The following is a 13,391-nucleotide window of genomic DNA, read 5'->3' as shown; positions in this document are numbered from 1 at the left end:
GGGCGGGCAGCCGTTGGGGGCGGGCAGCCACTGGGCGCGGGCAGGCGTTGGGGCCGGGCAGCCGCTGAGGGCGGGCTGGGTTTGGCCGGGCAGCCGCTGGGGCCGGGCAGGCGTTAGGGGCGGGCCGGGTTTGGCCGGGCAGCCGCTGGGGCCGGGCAGGCGTTAGGGGCGGGCAGTCGCTCGGTGAGGAGCGGCGTAGGGCGCACGTCGTTTGCTGCGGCCCGTAGGGCGGGCGCCTCCTGTCGCGCGTGTGCCACGTTAGTAGCGGGCGCTGGCGGCGGTGGCCGCGGTTTCTCTTCCCCCTTCCGCTGCACTCCCCGTGCCGGCATGGGGCCGCTGGTCTGGCTCTGCCTGCAGGTTGGCGCCGGCTCCGCAGCGTTTGTGGTGAACGTGGATGTCCGGCGAGCCGAGCGGCCCCTGCGGCACTTTTGGAGGAGCACTGGCTTCTGGTAAGCGTGCACAGCGCTCGCAGGGAAGGGGCACTGGCTTGCGCCTGGCTGTAGGCCCTGTAACGTTGGTGAGAAGCAGTCAGGACTAGGGTAACTTACTCCAGGCCTTTTGAGTCAGAGGAACCCAAGTGTATTACCTCCCTCAGTTTCTGGAGGAGCCCAGGCTTTGCTGGGCCTGTTGCTGTGGGAGCAGAGGATATGGCTGCTGTTGCCATTTGCTGTTCAGCCTGCTGTTGTGTGTTGCATAGCTGCAGCTGCAAGTGGAATGTGAGCAGTGAAGTAAGCTAAGCAAAATGGGTCGTAAGACAGGTGCTACTTGACATCCACTCTCTACCTTGTTCCTTTCCTTGAACATACAAAATATTTTCTCCCTTCTCAGAATGGCACATAGATATTCAAATCTTACTCCTCTCCATTATCAGTATTTCCATTATCACAGTCCCTAAATAGTTCCAAGGAGAATCTGTCTTAGATCTAGGAGTTTATTCTTCTTCCAAGACCACTGTATTTTCCTTCTTTTCATGCACCATCTTCCTTATCAGGCTGTTGAGTCCAATTGATCGAGGTTAGGGTAGCAGGAGTCATGAGTGACCCCCAGCTCTAACGTACCTTCCCTGGTAGAGCTTTACTTCCTGGAGAGAGCTCTGTCTAACCCAGTTGAGCTGAGTGAGGTTGAATAGTCCTCTAGTTCTTTGAGCTATTTGAAGGTTTCTAGCAAGCTCAGTAGCAAGAGACTTACATTTCTCAGATGTACTGTCTTAAACTAAGTTAAACCTAATGACCTTCACTTAGGTTAACTTTATGTAAACCAAGTATCAGTTGTAGGGTAAGGGGTGGAAGTAGCAGCATGTGCTCTGGACATTGTGCTTTTTTTGTGTAATACATAAAGGAAATGTGAGATAAAACTTGATTTTTTTTTCCATTGGTGAGTCTCAAGCTCTAGAGTCACAGCTCCCGTGAAGGGTCATAGTGGAACAGAACTGGTTTAACAAGCAGTTAGTTGTTAAACCTTTCTGCCTCACAGTGTCAGACAGCTGGACAGATGTGCAGTTCAGAGTTATACAATAGAGAGTTAGTTTAGTGGGGTCCTTTTTGGAGGTGGAATGAACGTAGAAAGGAGAAGAAGATGACGATGCGACTTTTCTCTAGGATAGTTACAGTGTCAGCACAGAGCTCCAGAAGATCTGCCATTAGCAGCACCAATGTCTACTACCAGTGGCAGTAGCTGACCAGCCAAGTTTGGGAATCCCTCTTGCAGAGCATACTTTCAGCTCTAGTAGAAAGTAAAGAATAAAGGTTATTGCTGAAAAGCTAAAACTTGAACTCATATGACCTATCTGTTAGCATGGAGGCAGTAGCAAATTTGGATCTTTATCTGATCCAAGCATCAGAGTAGACAGATCACAGTAGGCAAAGTATAAGATATACCAGTTCTTCGCTTATACAGTTAATATACTGTGTGCTTGTAGTTTAGAGCACAGAAGCTTTTCTTGAACCGTAAAGTATATATAGCAGATTTTTTCTGAATATTGTTTTATTGTTACAATGTTGTTTTAACTTTCTTTTCATGAAAAAGCTTGACTGCTTAGAATTTGCACAGGGTCAACAGGCTTAACAAGAGTCCCTAAGAGTACCCAAGCCCAGTGAACTGAGAACAGTTCTAAGTTTTTAACATGTGGGATGGGGAGGAGATATACCTTCATGTGGCACCTATTTCTTTTGGAGGATAAAAGCATCAGGAATTTGCTCTAATGTTATGTTAATTTTGATGGAATAAGTAGACACCAAAGTCATGTTAACATGACTATTGCCATACAGCTTTGGGAAGCATCAAGCATAGAAACCTCAAACTACTTACTCATATGCTCCCTCATGCTTAGAGGAGAAAAATGTATGGCAGAAGAATGTGCAAGCGCTGAGAATCTAATATTACCTCCAACAGCTTCCACAGCAGAGGAAGCTGTGGTTGATGTTATTACATGGATTTTGGTGGGTTGTCTTACTACAGTCTTGGGAAAATCTGACTTCCACTGCAAAGCCCAAAAGGCGCTGAGGTCTGTTTATCATTAGTACCTCAGAGACAAGATGACTATTATTGTCTAATGTCCTCAAGCTACCTCTACCTGAGCTTGCTGTCTAAGGAACTGTGATCACTTACTGTACTTTCCTTTGAGTGTAGTAAAGAGATGCGCCCAAGTCATGTTGCACTTTGCCAAAACCATGTGAATAAGCACTTAGCTTCAGATAACCCACAGCTCCATTGTGCTTTCATCACATGTTAGACAGTGCTCCTCATGCCAGGGAGGATCTTGCCATACCCTTACCACAGACTTAGCACAGAGAGTGCTGGATACCAAATGGAGCTGATAGCTGCTCTTGCAGCTAATGTTTTCTTTATGTCCCTCTTTCCCAAAGCCCTCCTTTACCTCATAGCCGAGCGGATTTGTTTGACCTGAGCAAAGACCAAGAGATGAATCTTGCCTACATTTCTTCTGTTCCACATGGTGGCATTGAACAAGTTCGAATTCACTGGTTACTGGAACTAGTTGCTGTCAGGTAAGCAAACACTTCAAGTGAAAATCTCCTAGAAAAATAGTTGTGACCCGTTGAAAAATTCCCGTGGTCACTTTGATAGTTCTGTCAGCATAATTGCAAGCTGAGCATATGTGTTTTTCCCTGGAAGTGAAGTAAGTACCTCTAGGACTGCAGGAAGGAAGTCAATTTGAGGCACGTATGAGGTTAAGACAGAGAAGGCTAAATTTGAGAAAGACAGGGCTAACTTGTTTACATTACATTCTAACTGCAGCCTAAAGGGCAGTTTAGGGTTTAATTTGATCTGCAAAGTCCTGTGGGTAGACTGGTCAAGTTTTGCCAAGACTATTTTAGATTGTACTCCGTAGTATTTCCACCTCTCCCCTGCTTCCATGCCCAGCCCTCTTGAGTCACAGTTGTAACATCATCTCCAGAAAGGCCTCAGGCTAGCAGAACTGAATCTCATTGACCAATACATGTTTTAGATGCTAATTCAGGTTTTTCAACTGAGTACATTTTTTTCTAAATTACTCCTTGGCACAACATTGGAAAGTGAAACCTAGAGGCATCTCCACCCCTTAAGCAAAAAAGGTGTTCTGTTTTGCTGACAGTGCATCTATGACAACTGCTATAGAGAGCTGTCAGCTGGGCTACAAGCAGCAGTCACTGAGGCTGTTTTCAGAACTGAAACCAGGATTATCACTGCCATTCCTTCAAGTCTAGCAGAGTGATAGAGTAACCCCAGCAGCTACTTGGTACTGAAAAGTACTGCTGAGATGATCTCAGGAAAACCAGACTTTGAGAGATCAGTTTCTCATTTGGGTGTCCACAGCCTGACTACCTCCATGTGTGCCTAGAGCTCTGTCCAGTGGTAAGTCTGGTTCAGTATTCAGGCAAATGTGTCATGCCCTCTTTTGATGGCTAGTGGATAAATCTCTGGAGAAGGCTAAGAACAGGGGAGAATAGAGTACTATGCATAACTTCAACAAAGTTTTTACCAAACTATTTAAGATGGCAATGTTGCCCCAAATAAAACTTCTCATCAGTCCTGTTAAGAGGTGTGTGCTCTGCTAACCAGTGCCATTCTAAGAGCAGGGCTAAAGAATCAAAAATGTGTCTTACTTTTCTGTCTTTTAATTTAGGAAATAATGTATAGCAAAATAAATTAAAAAATAAACAAAGATTCAAACTGACTGTCCTTACTGAGAGGTCCAAGTGAAATTATTACCTCTAACTTCCTTCCACTTAACTTTGGAGTTTCTTTGTATATCCTGATCCTACCTGTGCCTTCCCTCAAGTGGCAGGTAATGACAACTAAAACTAGGTGGCTTTAGTTAACACCAGCCTGTTACCATTACCAGACTAGGATTTACATAGTTAATAGCATTTTTAGTTCCAGGGAAAAACATGGCAGACATTAGGAGAACAAGGTTGAAATTCCATGGCTTTCAAGCCCTTTTTAATCCAACTGGAATACAGTCATGCCAAGGTGGCCAATTGAGGGCAGATGGAAGGTATGGGAAACACAAAAGATAAGTAGAACAGGAGTGATTAGTTCGTGAGGAAAGACAAACTGAAAAAAAAAAGTTATAATATCTCTTAAGATCAGCCTGCCTCAGACTGTAGCTGAGGTTATATTTTCTCCTTCTTCCATATTTACTGCCACATGTTATTGCTGCCTCTGCTGTCCCAGGCACAGTAAGATCTGAATTTACTAGTTGTGAATTTGGGGTACCGATGAGGTGAAGGAGGGTTCAAACCACAGAAAAGGAATGTAAGCAGAGGAGTAGTAGATCTCAGGGTATGCTTTAGGAGTAGGAGAGGTTTTCTTCCTGACCGTAGGATTATATGGGTGGCTTGGGAGGGAGATGCTGCACAATGCCACTTTTCCCTTTTGCATACCCTCTCACTACTGAGTGTGTCTTCATATTTTAACTTCTTTCTAGGGCAGCAAGCCCATCTCCTCTCTTCTTCTCTGCTCTAAATATTCCTATTATTTTACCCAACCATGAAAGGACACTGCAGGACAGGACATTTTCAGAGAATTGCTAATTTTATTTTTCAACCAAAAGCTCACATTTGTGTCCAGCTCCTATAACACAAGAACATTCCCATTTATGAAGGGAATCAAAGAAGTCTTTCTTGATTTGGAAAGTTGCCAAGTTGTTATTTACCAATACCAAAAAGTATAGATACTTTGGCAGCTCTGGGCAACACATTCTGGCCGTCCTGCATTAGCCAAGGGGGGARCTTGAGTTACAGATACCAGCTCTCTGCAGAGCTCCATGGGACCCATGCTTCCCCCAGATTGTGAGCCTTCCTCTGTTCCTATGTTGCAATACTAAAAGTTGCTGAATATGCAATCTGTGTGAGGCACTACTATGGACAAGTCCATGGACCATCTACATGATGGTGATAATGCTTCCTACCAGATAATTTAACAGATAATTTAAATCCAACATTAGTATCAACTCAATTGGAATTACAGTCCATCTGTAGCTTCTTTCCAGGTCATGGTACCTAATTCCTGCTGGTACAACAGGAGAGAAGAGAATCAACATTTTCCAACATTTTCAGTCTGCATACTGAATCTTGGTATAATGTAGTGTAGCAAGCTAAAACCTACCAGTAAGAGATTACTTAGTTACCTTTTCCAGACTCCTTAGAAATCATTTACAGCTTCCCAGCATCCCTACATCATAGCACTGAAAGCCATTTCCCTGCTGTGTTTAACGTTGTCCAACGTAACTTCTTTGTGAGCTATCTCTGTCAATGAAACGGGAATATAGTTCACATGGTCTCATCTGGTCTTCCACCAGAAGTTTTAAAGCTCATTCCCCCTATTATGCATACCAGAATTTCTTGCTTACCTGTCCTTTGGCCATTTTTTTTGCAATAAATGGGATGAAAAAGAGCCTTCTGACTTTATTCCTCAGCATGCTGAATCAGAGAAGGAGAAAGCTGCAAGGGACGCTTTTATTTTCTTTTTCTTCAGAGACTGCTGACCAGTGTTGGAACTCTAACTTCCTCTTTCTAAGCAAGGATACACCTTCCATTGGGACCTCTTTTCCTCTTCTGCTGTGAGATTCATCTTGTAGTTATGGGTGTTTTTTTGCACTTTATGATCTAGATTAGAACCTTGGCCAATAAAGATAAAGGAAGTTTAGATTGGCAGGAGGTGTGTTCTTGTCTATTGAAAGTGTGTTATGGCTTGCTGTGCCACAACAGCCAAAGAGTGACTGTACTGATAGCTTGTCTGGCAATAACTCCTGTAGCCCCTGCCAGGGCCTAGCATGAGGAAGTGGTTTATCAGAGGGATTCCCTGATCTAAGAAAGGTTGCAAACAAAGACAGACAGAAATCAACACTGGGTCCCTTGGGCTCTGCACATTTGCTTGTGTGACAGAAATAAGCTAATCATAACAAGGCAGCAGTTTAAAGGATAATGTAATTAAATTGTTTTATGGCAAGAAAACGCTGCTACTAGTCAATCCTGTAATCTCTTGACAGATGTTTCTGTCAGGTTTTACTGTTCTGGCAGTAGTGACTGTGGAGCTGACATGCTTTTGCATAATGAAAGTATGAGAAACTCAGGATTGAATTGTTTGACTAGAACTGTTCTACTCTCCATCCCCGTCAAGAGATTTTTTTTTGTCTTATGAGAATGCACTGCTGTTTTAATGAAGTATTCGTTCCTGAGAAACAGACAAGCTTTGGAGCACCTGGAGAACCTCAGTTACACTGTTCTTCACTGAGTGACCTGAGAAGTTGAAATAAGCAAGTCTCGTGAGGCCTTGCTTGGCCCAATGTTTTATTCAAACAGCACAGGAGAGAAATGGCTTCAGCGTACGTGGAACCCAGTTATAGAGTCTGCTAAGTATAATGAAGACAGCTGTGACAGGTCTTCCATCCCCCTTACTGTGTGTGAACCAGCCATAAAGAAGGAGGGAAGGGTAGCAGCTGTCCTGACTTTGATGGAGATAATTATTGGGTATGAGAAGGGATATTCTACTAAAGCCAGGTGCCAGAATATAGAGTACCAAATGTGTTTTAATCAAAGTTTAGGCCCATACTTTTTTTGTAAAGAGAGTATATAATGACACATTGTGATTTGGAGGTATCATTTGACACAATACAACATGAACACCTATTAAAAGAAATTAGAATAAAAAATAATCTAGCCCTGGAAAACACAAGTTAGTGGCTATCAAATCAAAGAATAACATAAGGGGGTGTTGGCAGGGGAAACCTGTAGTACAAGGAATAGTGGGATGTTTTCAGCATATGGGGATCCATGGCTTACAAAGCATTGCCCCATTCATCAGCCCAGATACACTACTGTAAAACTTCATTAGCATTACACCAGAGTAGGTCAGCCTGGCAGTCCTGCTCTGTCACTCCTCTTCCACTCAGTTCACAGGTTTGCCTTCCCACCTTCTCTTCTCCTGTTTTCTTTTGCTAACCCAGTGCCCAGGCAAGCAATTATAGAACAAACATACTGTGCGTCATCACAATTCTAGGGTCTTTGGCTGATCATCCTTATGTGTCCTTGAATTAGGTTTGTATCTGCTCAATAAGGGCAACTCATTTTGACAGGACTGTGTAGCAGTCAGAGTGAAAGTGGGACTGCCAGTCAAAGCATTTATGAATAGTTTAGGCTGCCTCAATAATCACGACAAAATTGTGTGTTAGGGTCATGTTTCTTCCTGCATTAGTAAGGGTATTAAAACCTTCAGCCATAACAACACAGGTGACTTCAGGGGTATTTTTTGGACACAATGTTTTTGAGAGGAATGTGTGGTGGATCATAATTTCTTCTCCAATGGCAGGTTGTGTCATTAAGCTATTGCAATTAAGGTAAAGAGGAAAGACATGTTATATCCCACAATATTTTATACACACCTGTGTGCAAATTTTGAGTTGTTTTCAGGAGCCCATCTGGGAGAACGGAAGGGCAAGGGCCTTGCAAACCGGAGCTTAAAGCATAATGAGGCCAAGATGCTAAACACATTGCCTTTTCTTGAAGAGGGCTCATGCCTCTTAACAGCTAATAAACCCCCGGGGGAGGCAGCTGGTATTGGGCAGACTGGCTAGCACAACAGTCTCATGATGTGTATGTTTGGTCACATATGATTGTGGTCCAAAGAGGAAGTCAGTCCCAAACTGCCCTATACTATATCACATGCATTTTAAGATGGAAGTGCAGATAATATTCCAACCTGTTCCAGGCTGGTACTGGACTGCACCTGGCTGTCTGTGTGGCACCTGGCAAACTGCAGAACTCTTCAAGAAGAATAGCTTGTAGGCCCTTTGCTGTACTAAGCCAACAGTGTGTGATAATTTTAATTATTGCAAACTGCCCCTTCTCATCTGTCACTTGTGTAGCATAGTAGCAGGAACAAACACAAGACTAAACACCAGAGCAGTCTGCTGGAAGGTTTAGGTCTCTTGCAAACTGCACAGCATTGTGTATGCTGTAGAACAGCAATTCCTGCATGCTTCCAAAATCTTTCCCAAAGTAACCACCTCTTTTCAAAGAGTCTATTACTGAGGGGTTGCAGCAAGCCAGGAGAACAGAAATGTTTAGCTCCTTGTAGTCTTTCAGGATTTCCTTCAGGGTATTAACTCCAGTGGTGTCCAAAAATGAGATGGAAGAACAATCTATAACAATGGCTTGGAAATCAATTTGCTTAGGTACTAGTTGCACAGTGGTTTCTCTCATGCCCAGTCCATTAGCAGTTGTGTGATCTCCCTTTTTCACTTGCTGCTGTTCCTTCTCATATTTCTTTCTGTTAGCAGCTTCTAGGTTAGGATCTAAGTCAGTCAATCTGTACAGAGACTTCAGGAAATAGTTTCTATTTGCATAATAAAGTGGTGCTTCAAAACGGAATATTTTGACCTTTGGAACAGAAGAAAGATTTTTGTATTCGAAGTCATCCTCATAAAAGCTGGTATTCTGAATCTGACCAAGCAGGGTTGACCGTGGCCGCTGTGTCCGAACAATGATACACAGCATGGAGAAAATAATACCAACCAAAAGCCCTATTTCTGTGCTAATCAAGGCAGACGCAGACATAGTAACGACCCAAACCAGTGTATCCACCTTGCTTACATAGTATCGCACTGGCACATCTCGGAACTTCCTCAGGGCTCCTCGGAGGCTGACAATAATGATACAGGCCAGGACACACTTCTGCAAGGAATAGAAGAGAGGTGCCAGGAAGAGCAGCACCAGCAAAACCACCATTGCACTAATCACTCCAGAGACTTGAGTCTGGCAGCCTGTAGATGTTTTGACAAGTGTTTTTGCCAGAGCTGCACTGGTTGCAAAAGAATGGAAGAAAGAAGGAATGATGTTGCAGAATCCCACAGCAAACATTTCCTGATTGGCTCGAATGGTGTAAGCGTATTTCTTTGCACACATTTCAGAAAGGGATACAGTGAAGGCAAAGCTTATTATGGCAAGTGGCAAAGCATCTACAGCGACTCTGAGCATTAAGTCAAAGCGTGGTACCTTGGGGGGAATAAATCCTGTTGGAATAGCTCCGGAAACACTGGACGCATACACTTCATTCAGGTTCCCGTAATGTGACACCAGTGTTGCCACAACAATAACTACCAGCTCTGTGGGAAGGGGAAATTTCAGCTTATGCTTATACCGATCTCCCACTTCCTTGGCAGTGACGAGCACCACAATACAAATGGCGCTTGTGATGACGTCACACAGGTTAGCCTGGGAAACGTTCTGGAGAATATTAATCCACGTAGTTACAAGCATTCCGTGCCCTTGGCTACGTGGGATTTTTATTCCAATCAGATATTTCACTTGAGCTGTTAAAATAGTTAAAGAAGCACCAGTTGCAAAGCCATCTAGCATAGACTCAGACAGGTACATAGATACAAAACCTAGGCGAAAGATTCCCATCAGAACCTGGGGAGAGAGAGAGAGAAAAAAAAGATGAGCTTTAAATTTGTGCTACCATAATTGAGTACAGATGGGAGAGAACTAGCTGTAGGCAGGTAGCCTGCCTATTTGAATCTTAAAACAGCACGTATCTTACAATGTTTCTGGTCCGCTTTTTTAAAAAAGCGCATTCCTTTTACTGTTGTGGGATACTGCAAACAAAAAAAGATGTAAATGAGTTTAAAATGGGGTCAGATCAAGTGCTGTAACTCCAGCATTGGTGCAAAGTAATTCCACTGAAGTGACTTGTGTGAGTTTTACTGCTTGGATGAAGAGCCAGTAGAAGCCAAAAGTGCTTCTGCTGTATCAAAACAAAATTCACTTTTTCGTGGCTCTGAATGATTTAAAGTTACAACTATGGCCATTACTTTGTAAACAGAACTTCTGTAAGGACAGCTAAGATCTCTACTGTAGTGGCATTGCTATATTAAATTGTTTTTAATTTTAACTTTGTGAGTGGAAGGAAGAGWGGAACACAGGCAGCTTTTATGGCATGCCTAAGATCAGAAGTGGCAAACTTTCCCCATATCTTAACAAATTGATCCTTCTTCCTTTGATGACTTTGGGAAATTTAGCTTCATGTTGATATTTTGTTGCTTATACACATGACCTGAAATTTCTTCTTATTTAAATCAAGATATGCAGTGCCTTCTTAATTCATAAATATACAATTAAAGGGTGAATATGTTCATAGTATTTCTTATGTGTTTGACATCCTTGTGAAAGGCAGCAAGTTGATAAGTTTCAAAGAGTTTTGTACAGCCACTGTCTGAAAGGTAGCTTAGTCATCTTCCTATCTTGTCCTTTTTGCTTCTGATTTACCTCTGTCTAGCACTTTGATGGAATACAGTACCCAGTAACAGAACACTGAGCAGCATATTCTGAACCGATATAGAGAAAGGTGAACAGACCTGCATCTTTTTCGAAGTGTTTAGGGAAACAGAATTATTTCTTCAGTCTTAAAGTACACAGGTACTTGGGAATTTCTGCCATGGTGAAATCTGAATCAAACCCATTATCCCATGAAGGCAGCAAGGCCAAGAGGTAATGCAGAATCAAAACAATATTATCAGTGTTGCAGAAAACTCTTGGTTTGCCTGTGCTTGCTAATAAAACTATCAGGCTCATGCTTTTTCTGAGTTGTCTACAGAATTAGGATTCCTGAAGAAAACAGTACAGTGACATAAGTGAAATAACAGTGCTTTAACAATAAGCATTGTTATTCCTGTATGAAGGGGGAATCTTAGCAATGCAGGGAAGCTTTATGGATTTCATACCTTTCCTCTGGATGTCAGCAACCACTTACCTGATACACTCCAGCTACAAATGTCAAGGCTGTAGCAATACTGATAGCGTAGCATTCTTTCCCACACTCAACAGTTGTTCCACCAATAGTGAGATTGAAGCTGGTTGTGTTAGGTTGGCTGTCGTTCCAAACGGAGCTGTCACCCAAGGCTGGTGGGGCATCATCATTCAAGTCAAACCCAGCCAAGAGAAGCTCTCGGTCCACAACTTGTCCTACCATTAAGCTTATCAAGCTGAAAATGCCAACTGAGACATGACGGGATGTACCCATTAAGAAATAAATGATGTTGGCAAAGAATGATGTGTAGAGACTGTAAATGGGCTTTAGACCTGCCAACAATGAGTATGCAATTGCTTGGGGCACCAGAATGATCCCAATCACTAGCCCAGACATGATGTCCCCCCAGATATACTCTTTGCACTGGTACTTGGGAAGCCATCGTAAAACAGGAAAGAAGTCAATGACAAAATTCTTCACTTTCCTTGGGGTGCAGGAACAGCTCTTCCTTAGCTTGGCTAACATGATCTGTTTCCTGTTAATCTTGATGCGAGTCTTTCTCTCCATAAGAAAGCAGGAAGAAGCGCTGCTTTCCAGCGTGGTAGCCTCCAGTGGTCTTTCCATTGTGCCAGTGTTTACTTCATGCATGGGTTCCTGCAGTGTGAAGGAAATGCTATTAGGTTGCAATTTGTCAAGTTTTTCTTAGCATGGATATTTAATGCTAGAAGTTTGTCACCTGACTGTGTTTTTACTGAGGTATCATCCCAATGGGAACAACAGCACAGGCCTCTGGTGATGAACCACATAACACTAAGAAATAAATCTGTATGCTGAGCTCTTTCCTGCAGACATTTAAGAATGCATTCAACTGAATACAATTTGTTCTTCAAAGGAAGAGTGGAGCTAGACTGGTCATAGCTACAAACAGGTAATTCCATCAGCAGTTCTGAATGCTGCAACATCGAGATCTCTGTCATCAAAGGCAGTACTTGACAATGTGAAATAAACATACAGTGAAGGGTAGGTTGTGGTCTTCCTGTTAGCGCATTTGTAGAAGTCTTCAGTGTGGAAGACACATGTGGTATAGTGATCTATCACTGCACATTTCCTCAGCGTACAAGAGAGGGCTTCTGATAGAAGTTCTTGGAGACCAGTGATTTGGTATCTTGCAAAAGTTTGTGCACAAACCATTGATGGACCTTTAGAAATTGTCTGATGTTATTAATTGCCGCATAACATGAACCCATTGCACTGTAGATCATTTGATGTGGAACTCTATTAATTACTAAGCATTTCTTCACAAACATCAGTTGAGCAAACTATGGACAATGTTACCATCTCTGAAGAGTGGCACATGTYAGTAAATTAAGGAAAAACAGTAGTTTCCTTAGCTTAGCCCTCCAAGCAGTAAAATACAAGTAATTTTATGAACAGCAGAACTAACAAAGCCTTGTTTTCTATGGGTCTTCTCCGTATCAATTTTCTGATACCTAAAGGATGGGAAAGTTTGTTGTCTCTTAATATAAGTACTCTATCAACCTAACTGTCTTTACCAAGTTCAGATCTCTACATTTTTTTTCCATTACAAATTAAGTTGAAATTAGCTTAGTGCATTCATCAGTAATTTGGGTGTAGAAAGGTACATGACTGAGAGGCAAAACAGTATCACATAAAGGTGCACTACCTTAAAAGGACAGTTTAAAAATAAAAATTGGAGCAGCAAAGTAGAAAATGTCAAAGAATATGCCAGCTTCAGGTTTGTCTTCAGGTTTTCAATGGAAGGAAATAGAAGAGACTGCCAAAAATGAACGCCGATGTATAAATACTGAGAAATAAGGAATGCCTCATATAGACTTCATATTTCAGTAAGGGTCACTGCAGTCCTAGAGATGACATGCTAATGCCGGTGCTAAAGGCCATGACCTGTAATTAAGAAAGCTACAAATACCAAAACTTTTTTAATATTTAAAACTCTGTTAAGCAAATAAATATTTGTCTGCGGTTAGTTGAATGAAAAGCTTTTTCTGATCTTCCTGAGTCTGATTTCAGAATTATCTGAGCCCAAGTGCGCCTCTGTTTTTTTCAACTAATTCAACCAATCTGCTAAAAAAATATTCTCTCTCCCTACATATCTTGCTTCTCTT

General features: G+C 42.4%; 2 protein-coding genes across 5 annotated transcripts in view; one reads left to right on the top strand and one right to left on the bottom strand.

Moving 5' to 3' along the window:
- Positions 1 to 185: 185 nt before the first annotated feature.
- Positions 186 to 13,391, top strand: part of IDUA (alpha-L-iduronidase) — a 60,940-nt gene continuing 47,734 nt past the window's right edge. For all 4 annotated transcript variants that reach the window (XR_014897366.1, XR_014897363.1, XR_014897362.1 and 1 more), the window contains exons 1-2: positions 186 to 449; positions 2,865 to 3,005. Coding sequence is in view for 1 of the 4 variants with exons in the window: in XM_085317508.1 (XP_085173634.1) it covers positions 328 to 449; positions 2,865 to 3,005 (263 nt within the window). In the remaining 3 variants the exon portion in view is untranslated. The remainder of the gene's footprint in view (positions 450 to 2,864; positions 3,006 to 13,391) is intronic.
- SLC26A1 (solute carrier family 26 member 1) lies at positions 8,391 to 11,895 on the bottom strand. Its single transcript, XM_085317009.1, has 2 exons — positions 11,251 to 11,895; positions 8,391 to 9,911 (listed from the first exon to the last, which is right to left on the bottom strand). Exons 1-2 carry the CDS (start codon positions 11,893 to 11,895, stop codon positions 8,391 to 8,393), a joined length of 2,166 nt encoding a protein of 721 aa, XP_085173135.1.

Source organism: Rhea americana, unplaced genomic scaffold (genome assembly GCF_003343005.1).
Source record: "Rhea americana isolate MKP2758 unplaced genomic scaffold, rheAme1 scaffold_115, whole genome shotgun sequence".
Lineage (NCBI taxonomy): Eukaryota > Metazoa > Chordata > Aves > Rheiformes > Rheidae > Rhea > Rhea americana.
The sequence above is the reverse complement of the archived record's forward strand: the minus strand, read 5'-3'. Positions and strand labels throughout refer to the sequence as shown.